The 14267-nt window shown below is 40.3% G+C and overlaps 2 protein-coding genes across 2 annotated transcripts in view; both read right to left on the bottom strand.

Annotated features, from left to right (window-relative positions):
* LOC107670621 (RCC1 and BTB domain-containing protein 2-like) overlaps positions 1-2233 on the bottom strand; it is a 22189-nt gene extending 19956 nt beyond the window's left edge. The window contains exon 1 of the mRNA XM_016463271.1: positions 2073-2233. Coding sequence (XP_016318757.1) covers positions 2073-2233 — 161 coding nt within the window. The remainder of the gene's footprint in view (positions 1-2072) is intronic.
* A 3723-nt stretch (positions 2234-5956) lies between these two features.
* Positions 5957-14267, bottom strand: part of LOC107670520 (RCC1 and BTB domain-containing protein 2-like) — a 32646-nt gene continuing 24335 nt past the window's right edge. The window contains exon 9 of the mRNA XM_016463168.1: positions 5957-6093. Within this exon, the coding sequence (XP_016318654.1) occupies positions 5963-6093 (131 nt within the window). The 3' untranslated portion in view covers positions 5957-5962. The remainder of the gene's footprint in view (positions 6094-14267) is intronic.

Below are 14267 nucleotides of genomic sequence, written 5' to 3'. Positions count from 1 at the left end.
TGATTACGTCTTTAATTGATTTTTCCGTACATTTCTGCCATATGTACATAAACTGACAGTCACCACTGATAAGCTACTACTAAATATTGTAGAAACTTCGTTTTCTGTAAAGTTGCTTTGCAACGATTTATATCATAAAAAGCGCTATACAAATAAACTTGAATTTAATTTAATTGAAAAACGTCTTAAGTGCAAGTGTAAATGCATTTAAGAAAAATAAAAGACATTTAAATCACCATTTTGCTACCCTTTTGCTGCACCTTTGGCTCAGAATGCATTTTGAAATTCCCACTGCATTTTGCTACAATTATCACGCGGTATCACAATGAAAATGCAATCCCAAGTGTCCTAACGGTATGTCTAAATGCATTTAGGGAAAATGGCATTTAAATGATAATTTTGCTACAGTTTTTGCTTGGACATGTTAAACATATCTAATCAATTTGGGTAATACAATTTAATTTAAATTTTGCAACTTATAAAGCGTTAAAATATGTTTTTAAAACTAAAAACATTAAAACATTAAAACTAGTGCAGGAAATGGCAAATGTAAATTATATAATTTAATTTTCATTTTGCACTAAATGTTGCACATATGTATGGGAAAATGTACATTTAAATACAGAAATACATTGTCATTTTGCATATTACATTTCAAAATGAATTTTGCTACACATATGCTTCCATATACATGCTCCTGCATTTGGTTGGGTGTTGCTTTTTAGGAATCAACAGGATTACAACAAGTGCATTAGTGCTCTAGTGCATTAGAGTCTTTTGAGTTGGAGGGTCATTCTCTTCCTTCCTCACCACCAGCATTGGCTGGTTCATGATTTTACAACACTCAGAATGAATGAGAAGAGAGTGTTGCAATTGGGGTTTTTCGAATTCTACATTGTTCTGATGTAAATTGTAACCATTTTCATTGTTTGTTTGTCCTTCAACGTCAAGACCATCACATTTTCAGTGTGCCGAATGATTGTTTCCCCAATCCTAAGCCCAGCATTTTATTATGACTGGAATGACTGGTGGTTCACCTCTGTTTTTCTAATTTCCTAATTGTACCACAGGCGTGGGTTTCCAGATCAAGAAGGCTCTCAGACAGTGGTACAGAATTGTAAAAGCCGAGCAATCTGTAGCCATGACCGGATCAAGAAGAGAGACAACCATGTCTCCCAGCACTTTCTTCACAGTCTCAGAATTGGCCAAGATGTAAGATTTTATGCCATATTTGATTTTTTTTTTTTTGTCCACCCAGAAAGCTAGGTGCCCATGCAAGAGAAGCATACCCATGTCAGTGCAAATGTTTGTGTTAGGTTGAAACATTTCATGGAATTTGGGCACAACATGATCTAAGACAGGGCAGACTTCAGCCTGTCAGTGTCGTTGTCTGGGTTTGCTTTATTATCACTGAAGTGAATAAATGTCCATATGATTTCAAACCTGTTACAAGGAAATGACCTTGTTGAAATAGTGTAGCTAACATTTCATCTGTAGACCAGTGAGAATAAAAGAGCCATAGGAAGCCTGATAAAAAATGCTCATTTAAAATAAAAAAAATCTCAGATGCACTTCAAGGTTTTTGAAAACATTTTGAAGAGGAAATATAAAAAAAAAAAATTGCACTATTTATATTCTAATAAATAATACCATTTTGCTTGTAAATGTCTCCTTGATTCCCCCTATTTTACTAACCCTACCCCCAAATTATCATTGCGCCCCTAAACCTCCTTGGGAAAAAGGAAAGGTAAAACTTTGCTCTAATAAGTTACAGAAAAATGTTTCATAATATTAACAGTGAATTTAGACATATGCAATAGTGCGTTTATACATGATCAAGAATGTGTCTGCACATGTTCATGTCAAAAGAGTTCAGCTGCCAAAATTTGAATTAAACATGGGAATGACACCGGTGGGGAAAACCCCAATCTGTTGTTGATAATTCACAGACTATTTTCAGATGCTGTTTACATAACTGAGGAAAAGGTTTTACTTCTTATACACAAAATAGGGCTAAAAACAGCGCAAAAGACTTTAGAGATGTTGTTACTTAATTGCAGGTTTTAATTTACCTGATTTTAAGCAGGGCTTTGTGCACGTAAATACACTTCCCATCAACCAGGAACTTTAGGTCAGAGATTTCTGGGCTGTCGAACTCTCGCTTTAGCGACTGGGCAACAGTCAGGTAGTCATCTCCATCTAATGAGCAGAAAAGAGTTAGAAAATAATACATTATTTGTTTAAAGCAACTTTCTCGCAAAATGAAACATCCAGAGTTACAGTAGGTTTCCACATGTAAAAACAAATGTAAAGTTGTGTCATTAAAATGCTGATGATTTACATGTCTAAATCATATAGGCCACATACAGACTACAGCTAAATCTGGTTGTCAGTTCACATTTTATTGCTTAGAACTCTTCTGTACTCACACGGTTCAGTAATTTACGGGAATGAAAACATTCTACAACCAAACTGACTATAGAAAAATTCAGCTAGTGAAATTCTATGTAGTATATGGAACCGAACTGAACAACTAGACTCATTCAAACATGTATCAGAGTCGTGTCTTCTGTATGTGCGGTGCAAGAAGTCACAAGGATACGTTTTGACTCAGTGTTGCCAGATCTTGATAGAAAGAAAGGCTTATTTCCGTTATCTTGGAAATAAGCCACATACCAAAATATAGCGATCTGCACCTGCTTACTTTATTAACTCCATATACTGGATCACTTTAAAGGGTTAGTTCACCCAAAAATGAAATTCTGTCATTAATTACTCACCCTCATGTCATTCCAAACACATTTCTTCGGAACACAAATTAAGATATTTTTGATGAAATCTGAGAGCTCTCTGATCCTCCATAGAAAGCAAGGATACGATCACGATCAAAGCACAGAATCGTAGTAAGGACATCGGTAAAATAGTCCATGTGCACGTGCATGCTGAATATAAACATCGCTGATTGCATTCAGCGAAAGCATGTGCAGACTGAACGTAAACAATGCTGATTACGTTGATTGGTTCTGGGGTATTCTCAGAAATGGCGGAAGGTTAGGGGGTGGGCCCTTTGGCTAACGGTTGCCTGTTACATTACAGTACTTAAAATTTCACTTACCACATAAACAGAGTTAGGAGAGATGACTGAGGACGATTGCGAATGATTTGCAGATTCTGAGCACCACTGACAAACATCTAATCTTGTAAAATGTGTGGTAAGTACTGTCGCTCCATAGTATAAACAGAGTACGTGCGATTGCGAATCTCAAAAGTGAAACTAAAAAGCGATCGTGCATTCAAAAGCAGTTTCAATGCCAGGCATAATAGCAGCTCCCTGATGTCCGCAATTTATATACAGTACAATTACCCAATGATAAACCTGCCAGAGAAAGTATTGAAATACATATTTTCCTCCCATCTCGTATTTATTCCCTTTAGGGGTTCCGTAATACACATCATTTTCTTTCAGAACACTGTATTGGGATGTGGCGGATTGCGGGGGGTATGGAGAGAGGGGGCAAAAAAAAAAAAGCCACGATGCAGGCTCAACATCGTGATATCTATCACGTGATATCTATCTATCTACAATGGCACCGTCTATCGGACCAACCCTAGTTGAACCCCTGATGTCACATGGACTATTTTACTGATGTCCCTTACTACATTTCTGTGCCTTGATCGTGTAATATCCTTGCTGTCTATGGAGGGTCAGGGAGCTCTCAGATTTCATCAAAAATATCTTAATTTGTGCTCCAAGAATGAACGAAGGTCTTACGGGTTTGGAACGACATGAGGGTGAGTAATTAATGACAGAACTTTCATTTTTGGGTGAACTAACCCTTTAAGAGCAGAGCCCAAAAACAAGCTAAAACTTTTGCCCCCTTAATGAAATCCTTATGATTACGTCTTTAATTGATTTTTCCGTACATTTCTGCCATATGTACATAAACTGACAGTCACCACTGATAAGCTACTACTAAATATTGTAGAAACTTCGTTTTCTGTAAAGTTGCTTTGCAACGATTTATATCATAAAAAGCGCTATACAAATAAACTTGAATTTAATTTAATTGAAAAACGTCTTAAGTGCAAGTGTAAATGCATTTAAGAAAAATAAAAGACATTTAAATCACCATTTTGCTACCCTTTTGCTGCACCTTTGGCTCAGAATGCATTTTGAAATTCCCACTGCATTTTGCTACAATTATCACGCGGTATCACAATGAAAATGCAATCCCAAGTGTCCTAACGGTATGTCTAAATGCATTTAGGGAAAATGGCATTTAAATGATAATTTTGCTACAGTTTTTGCTTGGACATGTTAAACATATCTAATCAATTTGGGTAATACAATTTAATTTAAATTTTGCAACTTATAAAGCGTTAAAATATGTTTTTAAAACTAAAAACATTAAAACATTAAAACTAGTGCAGGAAATGGCAAATGTAAATTATATAATTTAATTTTCATTTTGCACTAAATGTTGCACATATGTATGGGAAAATGTACATTTAAATACAGAAATACATTGTCATTTTGCATATTACATTTCAAAATGAATTTTGCTACACATATGCTTCCATATACATGCTCCTGCATTTGGTTGGGTGTTGCTTTTTAGGAATCAACAGGATTACAACAAGTGCATTAGTGCTCTAGTGCATTAGAGTCTTTTGAGTTGGAGGGTCATTCTCTTCCTTCCTCACCACCAGCATTGGCTGGTTCATGATTTTACAACACTCAGAATGAATGAGAAGAGAGTGTTGCAATTGGGGTTTTTCGAATTCTACATTGTTCTGATGTAAATTGTAACCATTTTCATTGTTTGTTTGTCCTTCAACGTCAAGACCATCACATTTTCAGTGTGCCGAATGATTGTTTCCCCAATCCTAAGCCCAGCATTTTATTATGACTGGAATGACTGGTGGTTCACCTCTGTTTTTCTAATTTCCTAATTGTACCACAGGCGTGGGTTTCCAGATCAAGAAGGCTCTCAGACAGTGGTACAGAATTGTAAAAGCCGAGCAATCTGTAGCCATGACCGGATCAAGAAGAGAGACAACCATGTCTCCCAGCACTTTCTTCACAGTCTCAGAATTGGCCAAGATGTAAGATTTTATGCCATATTTGATTTTTTTTTTTTTGTCCACCCAGAAAGCTAGGTGCCCATGCAAGAGAAGCATACCCATGTCAGTGCAAATGTTTGTGTTAGGTTGAAACATTTCATGGAATTTGGGCACAACATGATCTAAGACAGGGCAGACTTCAGCCTGTCAGTGTCGTTGTCTGGGTTTGCTTTATTATCACTGAAGTGAATAAATGTCCATATGATTTCAAACCTGTTACAAGGAAATGACCTTGTTGAAATAGTGTAGCTAACATTTCATCTGTAGACCAGTGAGAATAAAAGAGCCATAGGAAGCCTGATAAAAAATGCTCATTTAAAATAAAAAAAATCTCAGATGCACTTCAAGGTTTTTGAAAACATTTTGAAGAGGAAATATAAAAAAAAAAAATTGCACTATTTATATTCTAATAAATAATACCATTTTGCTTGTAAATGTCTCCTTGATTCCCCCTATTTTACTAACCCTACCCCCAAATTATCATTGCGCCCCTAAACCTCCTTGGGAAAAAGGAAAGGTAAAACTTTGCTCTAATAAGTTACAGAAAAATGTTTCATAATATTAACAGTGAATTTAGACATATGCAATAGTGCATTTATACATGATCAAGAATGTGTCTGCACATGTTCATGTCAAAAGAGTTCAGCTGCCAAAATTTGAATTAAACATGGGAATGACACCGGTGGGGAAAACCCCAATCTGTTGTTGATAATTCACAGACTATTTTCAGATGCTGTTTACATAACTGAGGAAAAGGTTTTACTTCTTATACACAAAATAGGGCTAAAAACAGCGCAAAAGACTTTAGAGATGTTGTTACTTAATTGCAGGTTTTAATTTACCTGATTTTAAGCAGGGCTTTGTGCACGTAAATACACTTCCCATCAACCAGGAACTTTAGGTCAGAGATTTCTGGGCTGTCGAACTCTCGCTTTAGCGACTGGGCAACAGTCAGGTAGTCATCTCCATCTAATGAGCAGAAAAGAGTTAGAAAATAATACATTATTTGTTTAAAGCAACTTTCTCGCAAAATGAAACATCCAGAGTTACAGTAGGTTTCCACATGTAAAAACAAATGTAAAGTTGTGTCATTAAAATGCTGATGATTTACATGTCTAAATCATATAGGCCACATACAGACTACAGCTAAATCTGGTTGTCAGTTCACATTTTATTGCTTAGAACTCTTCTGTACTCACACGGTTCAGTAATTTACGGGAATGAAAACATTCTACAACCAAACTGACTATAGAAAAATTCAGCTAGTGAAATTCTATGTAGTATATGGAACCGAACTGAACAACTAGACTCATTCAAACATGTATCAGAGTCGTGTCTTCTGTATGTGCGGTGCAAGAAGTCACAAGGATACGTTTTGACTCAGTGTTGCCAGATCTTGATAGAAAGAAAGGCTTATTTCCGTTATCTTGGAAATAAGCCACATACCAAAATATAGCGATCTGCACCTGCTTACTTTATTAACTCCATATACTGGATCACTTTAAAGGGTTAGTTCACCCAAAAATGAAATTCTGTCATTAATTACTCACCCTCATGTCATTCCAAACACATTTCTTCGGAACACAAATTAAGATATTTTTGATGAAATCTGAGAGCTCTCTGATCCTCCATAGAAAGCAAGGATACGATCACGATCAAAGCACAGAATCGTAGTAAGGACATCGGTAAAATAGTCCATGTGCACGTGCATGCTGAATATAAACATCGCTGATTGCATTCAGCGAAAGCATGTGCAGACTGAACGTAAACAATGCTGATTACGTTGATTGGTTCTGGGGTATTCTCAGAAATGGCGGAAGGTTAGGGGGTGGGCCCTTTGGCTAACGGTTGCCTGTTACATTACAGTACTTAAAATTTCACTTACCACATAAACAGAGTTAGGAGAGATGACTGAGGACGATTGCGAATGATTTGCAGATTCTGAGCACCACTGACAAACATCTAATCTTGTAAAATGTGTGGTAAGTACTGTCGCTCCATAGTATAAACAGAGTACGTGCGATTGCGAATCTCAAAAGTGAAACTAAAAAGCGATCGTGCATTCAAAAGCAGTTTCAATGCCAGGCATAATAGCAGCTCCCTGATGTCCGCAATTTATATACAGTACAATTACCCAATGATAAACCTGCCAGAGAAAGTATTGAAATACATATTTTCCTCCCATCTCGTATTTATTCCCTTTAGGGGTTCCGTAATACACATCATTTTCTTTCAGAACACTGTATTGGGATGTGGCGGATTGCGGGGGGTATGGAGAGAGGGGGCAAAAAAAAAAAAGCCACGATGCAGGCTCAACATCGTGATATCTATCACGTGATATCTATCTATCTACAATGGCACCGTCTATCGGACCAACCCTAGTTGAACCCCTGATGTCACATGGACTATTTTACTGATGTCCCTTACTACATTTCTGTGCCTTGATCGTGTAATATCCTTGCTGTCTATGGAGGGTCAGGGAGCTCTCAGATTTCATCAAAAATATCTTAATTTGTGCTCCAAGAATGAACGAAGGTCTTACGGGTTTGGAACGACATGAGGGTGAGTAATTAATGACAGAACTTTCATTTTTGGGTGAACTAACCCTTTAAGAGCAGAGCCCAAAAACAAGCTAAAACTTTTGCCCCCTTAATGAAATCCTTAGCAGACAGTTTTCAGCAGCTGCCCTCAGTTCAGTGTCCTTTTGGTCAACCTGGAGTACTGAATGAGTTGGTAAAAACAAGCATCATAATCCTAGATATAAAACAAATACATACATCCAAACAAATGTTATAACTTCTATCTAAACAAAGAGTTGTCTATATTCTCCAGGAAGTATTTCAGTGTAGTATAGTTTGTGTTCAGCAGTGGGTAGTACAAGTGCTTTGTGAAACGTGTGACTTGCTAGACTTTTAAAATGGGGAAATCAAGGAAGCCAATTTAGCAGGAGTGTCTGTAATATTTCTTAACAGCCCAAATGTTTGGTGTTTTAAGAACAACAGTCTATATCTGCAAAAAAGAAAAGTAGCCAATGAAGTAATGTGTCCAAACAACAAGGAACTACTGCAGCAAAGTCATGATTAGAAAAAATGGACAGTTGGAGCACCAAGATGGACATCTATTAGATTTAACATCTAACCTGGCCAGTTCAATCACCTGATTTGAATATTATCAACCACAATGGATAGTTTTGGAAAGAAGAGTGAGAAGCAGATTCCCTCCTTCAACATCAATGAAACAACTTGCAGATGTTTTGATAGACAACTTTCCACTGAAGACGATTCAAAAGTTGTGTGAATCTATTCTAAGAAGGTTAGAAGCTGTATTAAAAGCGAATGGTGGTCAAACACCTTAATAAAGAAACGGGAGAGCAGGGCACAACCTAAAGCATGGGTAGCTGTAACACACATTGTTTAAAATTTTCCACACATGCTAGAAAAATAAAACCATGTATTTACTAGTTGCCATATCAACACTATACAGAGAAAAATGCACTAATCTTTGGAAGATATCACTGAACATTTAATTGTAGCATAAGTAAATTTAAATGTCACATCCATTTTGGTGTTTATCTAAAATGAGACAAATCTGCTATTGTTTTAAATTACAAACCGTTAGAAGTTTAGATAAAATTTAAATTAGATTTAAATGCCAGTTGTGCAGGTGGGGCACATTGTAACACTGTTAAAACATGCCTCGCTATTAGAACTGTTATTCTATGAAGGTAGCGACATAACTGTACTGTTACTTTCATGAATGCTACTGAGAAACCATCATAAACAGGTGAAGAAAGACAGAGAAGAAGAACCTGAAAGTTCAGAATTTATTATTTTAAGAAATATAAAGCATTTGTACTGGCTTGTCTATTTGTCTTCTGTTGTGTGTGAAGGGAGGGGTGTGCTGTATTCCACTCTGTGTTTTTCTGAATACCTAAATGTTTCTATCTATTTGCCCACAATGTTTTGAACTATGCTGTATAGCTGTGTTTAATGGTGTGTTTGTTTTCAAACTCCAAAATTAGTTGTTTTTTATTTTTAAATAATGCTGTTATTTTATATGAAATAAGTTAAAATAAATATATATTTTGTATTTACCATAAATGACAAAATGTTTTAGTTTGCCTTGAACATACATGTATATATTTTTATTAGATCAGAAAACATTTTAAGCTGTTATTTGTTCATGTTACAACATGCCCCTCACATGTTACAATGTGGCCCACCTATGGGGCATGTTGTCACATTTCACTTTCATTCTTTCAGGGGAAAAAAAAAAGACAGTGTATTAATGAAACAAGACAACATATTTGTACTAGACATGTAAAATGAATATGAAAAAAAACTCTGAACCCCGATTCCAGAAATGTTAGGAAGTTTTGTGAAATGCCATAAAATCAAGAATGTGTTATTTGTTCATTCTCTTTAACGTTTATTTAATTGACTAAAGTACAAAGATTTTTTTTACAAAGAGAAAAAAAAAAGAGTACAAAGAGAAGATGCTCCTTTTATACCCAAACATGATAGCCCCTATTACCAATTCACCTGCTTACTGTGAACTGTTTGAAACCAGTTTAATTGGTTTATTCTGTAACATTTTCATTTTTATTTTACTTGTCCCAAAATTTTTGGAGTGTGTCTAAATAAAATTTAAAGAGAATGAAGAAAAAAAAAAAAAAAGAAATCACAGATTCTTGATTTTTCCTATCGACACTTTACTTGTCGATAGGAACTTGTCGATAGGAACTGCCAAGACACTATGGGAAAAAGTAATTTTTTCGCCTGAACTGAAGCCTTTTTCAATAACGCAGTGCAACTGCATGGCCATTGGTTAGTGCGGTACACTTTAAAAACAAACCAATGGCTTGGCAGCGGTGCTGCACAAACCTATGGCCACGAAGCCCACCAAAGCCCACCAGAATGGCCGGGGCCATCTGGCTATACAAGCGGGCACTTCGCCATAGGATTCAGATTTCTTCTCCTTCAGCGACGACGATGTTCTATGCTGATCTCCACTGACTGAAGAGCCTGCAACCTCTTTGCTCGGCTGATTCGCCGCCTTCAGTGCCGCACAGTGGTCCAGCTTCCCCTGCCGCCATCCGGCGAGCCTTATAAAGAGCAAATTTCTAAGAGCAAATTTTTGCGGCGTGGTTTCAAATGGCGTGCCGTTATTGCGGAACGTGCAAATCTCCCTGCACGCCAATGACGGCCACTGTGAGTGCGTTTCCTGCTTGGGGAAATCCCACGTGGAATCCGCGCTCACCAAGACGGATTGTTCCAACTTTGAGAACATGAGTCTCGCCTCTCTGCACTCACGGATAGCTTTCTTTTCAGAAAGCGACTCCGCCCCTCACGCCCTCCCATTTTCTTCCTCCCAGGAGCCTGTGAGGAAAAAACAGTAGGGCAGAGGATCGCAGCGCTCGGATGCAAGCGAGCTCACGTCGGCTCAAGTCCTGTGTGCCTCGCTCTCTCCACACAGAGAGACTTCCCCCCGTCCTCTTCACCAAGCCTGACCAGCGTCCCTCTGCCAGCGCGAGCGATCTGGTCTCGTTCGGTGGGAGTGATGACGAGCTGCTGGATGACAGCATGTCATTAGCAGCCTCAGATGCGGAGGAGCTGTCGGGCTCGACTGCCGCCCCCGCCCCCCTGCCGTCGCCCGAGCCCAGCGATGTTAAGCCCGGGATGGACGCCGAATTACTCCTTGTCATATCGAAAGCCATCGAGGAGCTGGGATTGGAGTGGTCTCCACCGGAGGAGCCCTCCCACAGCCGTCTGGACGAGTGGTTCCTGGTGGGCCGCCGCCAAGCCCCTCGTCAGCGATCCTTTCCTTTTTTCACGGAGGTCGATGATGAGCTCAACAGGTCGTGGTGCGCCCCATACTCTGCACGTCTCCGTACTTTCGCTTCATCCGCCCTCACTTCGGTGGACGGCGCTGAAGATAAGGGGTACGAGAAACTGCCTCCGCTGGATGAGTCAGTGGCCGCGCATCTCTGCCCGCCCACTGCTCTCGGCTGGAAGGCAAAGGCCGCCCATCTGTCCAAGCCGTGTAGGATGACTTCAGCCTTCGCTGGATGCGCCTACTCCTCGGCTGGGCAAGCGGCCTCGGCGCTCCATTCAATGGCGGTCCTCCAGGTCCCAGACCCAGCAATGCTCAGGGAGCTGAGAAGCGTGATGGACCTGGCTTTGTGTGCCACCAAAGCTACGGCTCAGGCTGTAGGGCATTCCATGGCCAGTCTGGTGGTGCTCGAGCACCACTTATGGCTGACCCTGACGGAAATCCTTGATGCTCCGGTCTCCCCCACCGGTCTATTCGGGCCAGCAGTCGAAGGCTTCGCTCTAGCTCTGCAGCTGCCTCTAGTCGCCCCAAGTCTGCGCCGACTCAGCAGCCCACTCAGCCTGCTCCTGCAGTTGCCGCCACCGCCCAGCCAGCCAGTCAAGCCTGAGCCTCGACGACGTTCCCGCTCAGCCAAACGCTACCCGTTTCCAAAGCGCCAGGGACCCCGGCCCAAGATAGCGCTGGAACCTGCTCCTCAGGTGTTGTCCTGATCTATGGGACAGAAAGAGGAGGGGGCCAAGTCTCGCTGCAGCCGGACCACCCCCCAAGCAGCCTCTCTTAAGCTGCCAATCACCCCGTCCAGTTCCGGGTGCAGTCGGCGATGTGTTTGCTGCAAACTCTGGACCTGTTGTTATAGCGGGCAGATTAAAACACAAACATTTTCAAAAAGAGAGCAGATTTCCTCTTCCATTTCTCACGAGTACCGTGTCCCCTTGCAGCGACCAGGCACTTGAACCAATCCAACCCCTGACTTCCCGGGCCGAGGCATGGCAAGCCATCCGGAGTGTCACAGTGGGTTCTGGGCAAGGTTATTATAGTTTTGAATTTTTAAATTAGTTTTATTAAATATCGTTTTCAAATTTGCTATACAATTCAGTTTAGTTTTTATTAGTTTCATTAATATTGTTGTTAGTTTTAGTTTAGTTTTTATTTTGTGAACACATTTTTATTTAGTTTTTATATAGTTTAGTTTCAGTTTTCGTTTCCGTTTTAATTAAAGGTTAGCAGAATTAACAGATCACTTCCAGAGCGCAGGCCAAAGAAAGACTTAGGCATAAAAGGCAATAAGGCATAATTTAGCCTTAGTGATGCAAATGTCTAGCGACACAAAATTAACGCATGCTGAGATTGATTAAATGGTAAAAGTATACAAATATATACGCCAAAATGAATCAGTCAAGCCTTTTTACTAAATAAATCTGCACAAGTTGTACTTAATGTCATCTAATGATGTGTATTGAGATATTTAATATGACAATAAGTGTAGCCTAATTTGGTTATGACGGTTAGATGTCTTTTTTCTTTTGTAACAATCATAATATATTGTAACTGTCGTGTCTTGCTCACTTTTCCGTGAACAACTGCGCATAAATCATAACTGGGACTAATGAAATTCAATAATAACGGCAATCGCATTTAACAGTAGGCTAAAGGCTCATATTTGAATATGTTCTTTTCATTTATGAAGAATTATAAGCGTGTTTATGATGTGATTTAGCCTATGCACATTTGTCCGAAAGCCTAGCAGCGCTGCGTGTCTGTTTTTCTTCAAAGCACCAACTTAGAATGCCTAATTTTGGTTTGATTGCTTGTGTTACATGAGAAAATAAATAATCTTGCTTACCTGATGTAATAGATTTAATGCGAGTGCGGTTCGGGTCGCGACTCGCGGTCTTTATGTCAAACGGGTCTGGTCTGGTACAGAATTAAATTAGTGCTGCTGTTGGATAACGGGTCGAGTGTTCTGTTAAGTACTGCTGGTGTTTGTTTACCAAACAGGACCCGTGCAGGACTCTGCTTTAAACTGCTTTGCGTCTCTCCGTCAGATAACCTCACGTGCGCGATGTGCCATTTACGGGTATTTCCCTAAACCGCCACACAGCTCATTTATTTTTCCGCCAAGGGGTGAGAACGTAATGATTACTAAAACGATTATTTATTTTTAATTTTATTTCAGTTAGTTTTTCAATAACTGTTGTTAGTTTCGTTTCGTTTTAGTTTTTGAATTATTTTGCCATTTTTATTTAATTTCAGTTTACGAAATTGTTTTTTCATCAATCGTTTTCGTCTTAGTTTTCGTTTACGAAAATAACCTTGGTTCTGGGGATAATAAAGTGAGGCTATTCACTTCAATTCGCTCGAAGACCCCCACGGTTCAGCGGGATGGTCCCCACTTCAGTTCAGAGCAAGGATGCGCACGTCCTGCGCTCCGAAGTGAAAAATCTGCTGGCAAAGGGAGGCATAGAGACGGTTCCTCCAGCTCAGAGCGAGTTAGGCTTCTACAGCCATTACTTCCTCGTCCCCAAGAAGGATAAGGCCTGTGGCCCATCCTCGATCTCAGACACCTGAATTGCGCACTCATGAAATGGCCGTTCAGGATGACTACACTGAAGCAGATCCTCTCACAAATCCGCCTAGAGGACTGGTTCATTTCTCTGGACTCGAAAGACGCCTACTTTCACATCCAGATAGCCCCCCACCACAGGCGATTCTTGAGATTCACCTTCGAGGGAGTGGCTTATCAATACATGGTCTTTCCCTTTGGACTGTCCCTGGCTCCACGCACTTTCACGAAACTCATGCCCCTGAGGCAGCCGCATTCTCAATTACCTCGACGACTGGCTCATTCTGGCCCAGTCGGAGGCAGAGTCAGTATCTCACAGAGCCCTCCTCCTCAGCCACTTAGAATGCCTGGGTCTCAGGGTCAATTTCGCCAGGAGTGCACTGTCCCCCAGCCAATGACAGTGTTCGACTTAACCCAAATGAGAGCGGTGGTCGCGACAGAGCGTGCTCTGGTCATACAGCAGCTTGCAGCTTCCTTCAAGGCCGGTGCCTCTCGCTCCCTCAAGGCATTTCAAAAGATGCTGGGCCTTATGTCCGCAGTGTTTCCAATGCTACAGTTGGGCCTGCTTCGTATGCATCCCCTTGGCCTTGTACTGGCTGAAACCGAGGATTCCATACCATGCGTGGCGTCACAGACACCTGTGTAACAGCCCTGACCCCTTGGAAGAATGCTCAGTGGATGGAACAGGGTGCCCCCCATGGGAATGGTCTGCAGGAGAAAGGTGGTTTCGTCAGATGCTCCCAACACA

This window comes from Sinocyclocheilus anshuiensis, unplaced genomic scaffold, assembly GCF_001515605.1.
Source record: "Sinocyclocheilus anshuiensis isolate Anshui unplaced genomic scaffold, SAMN03320099.WGS_v1.1 scaffold513, whole genome shotgun sequence".
Classification (NCBI taxonomy): Eukaryota; Metazoa; Chordata; class Actinopteri; order Cypriniformes; family Cyprinidae; genus Sinocyclocheilus; species Sinocyclocheilus anshuiensis.
This window is presented reverse-complemented; position numbering and strand designations above follow the sequence as displayed.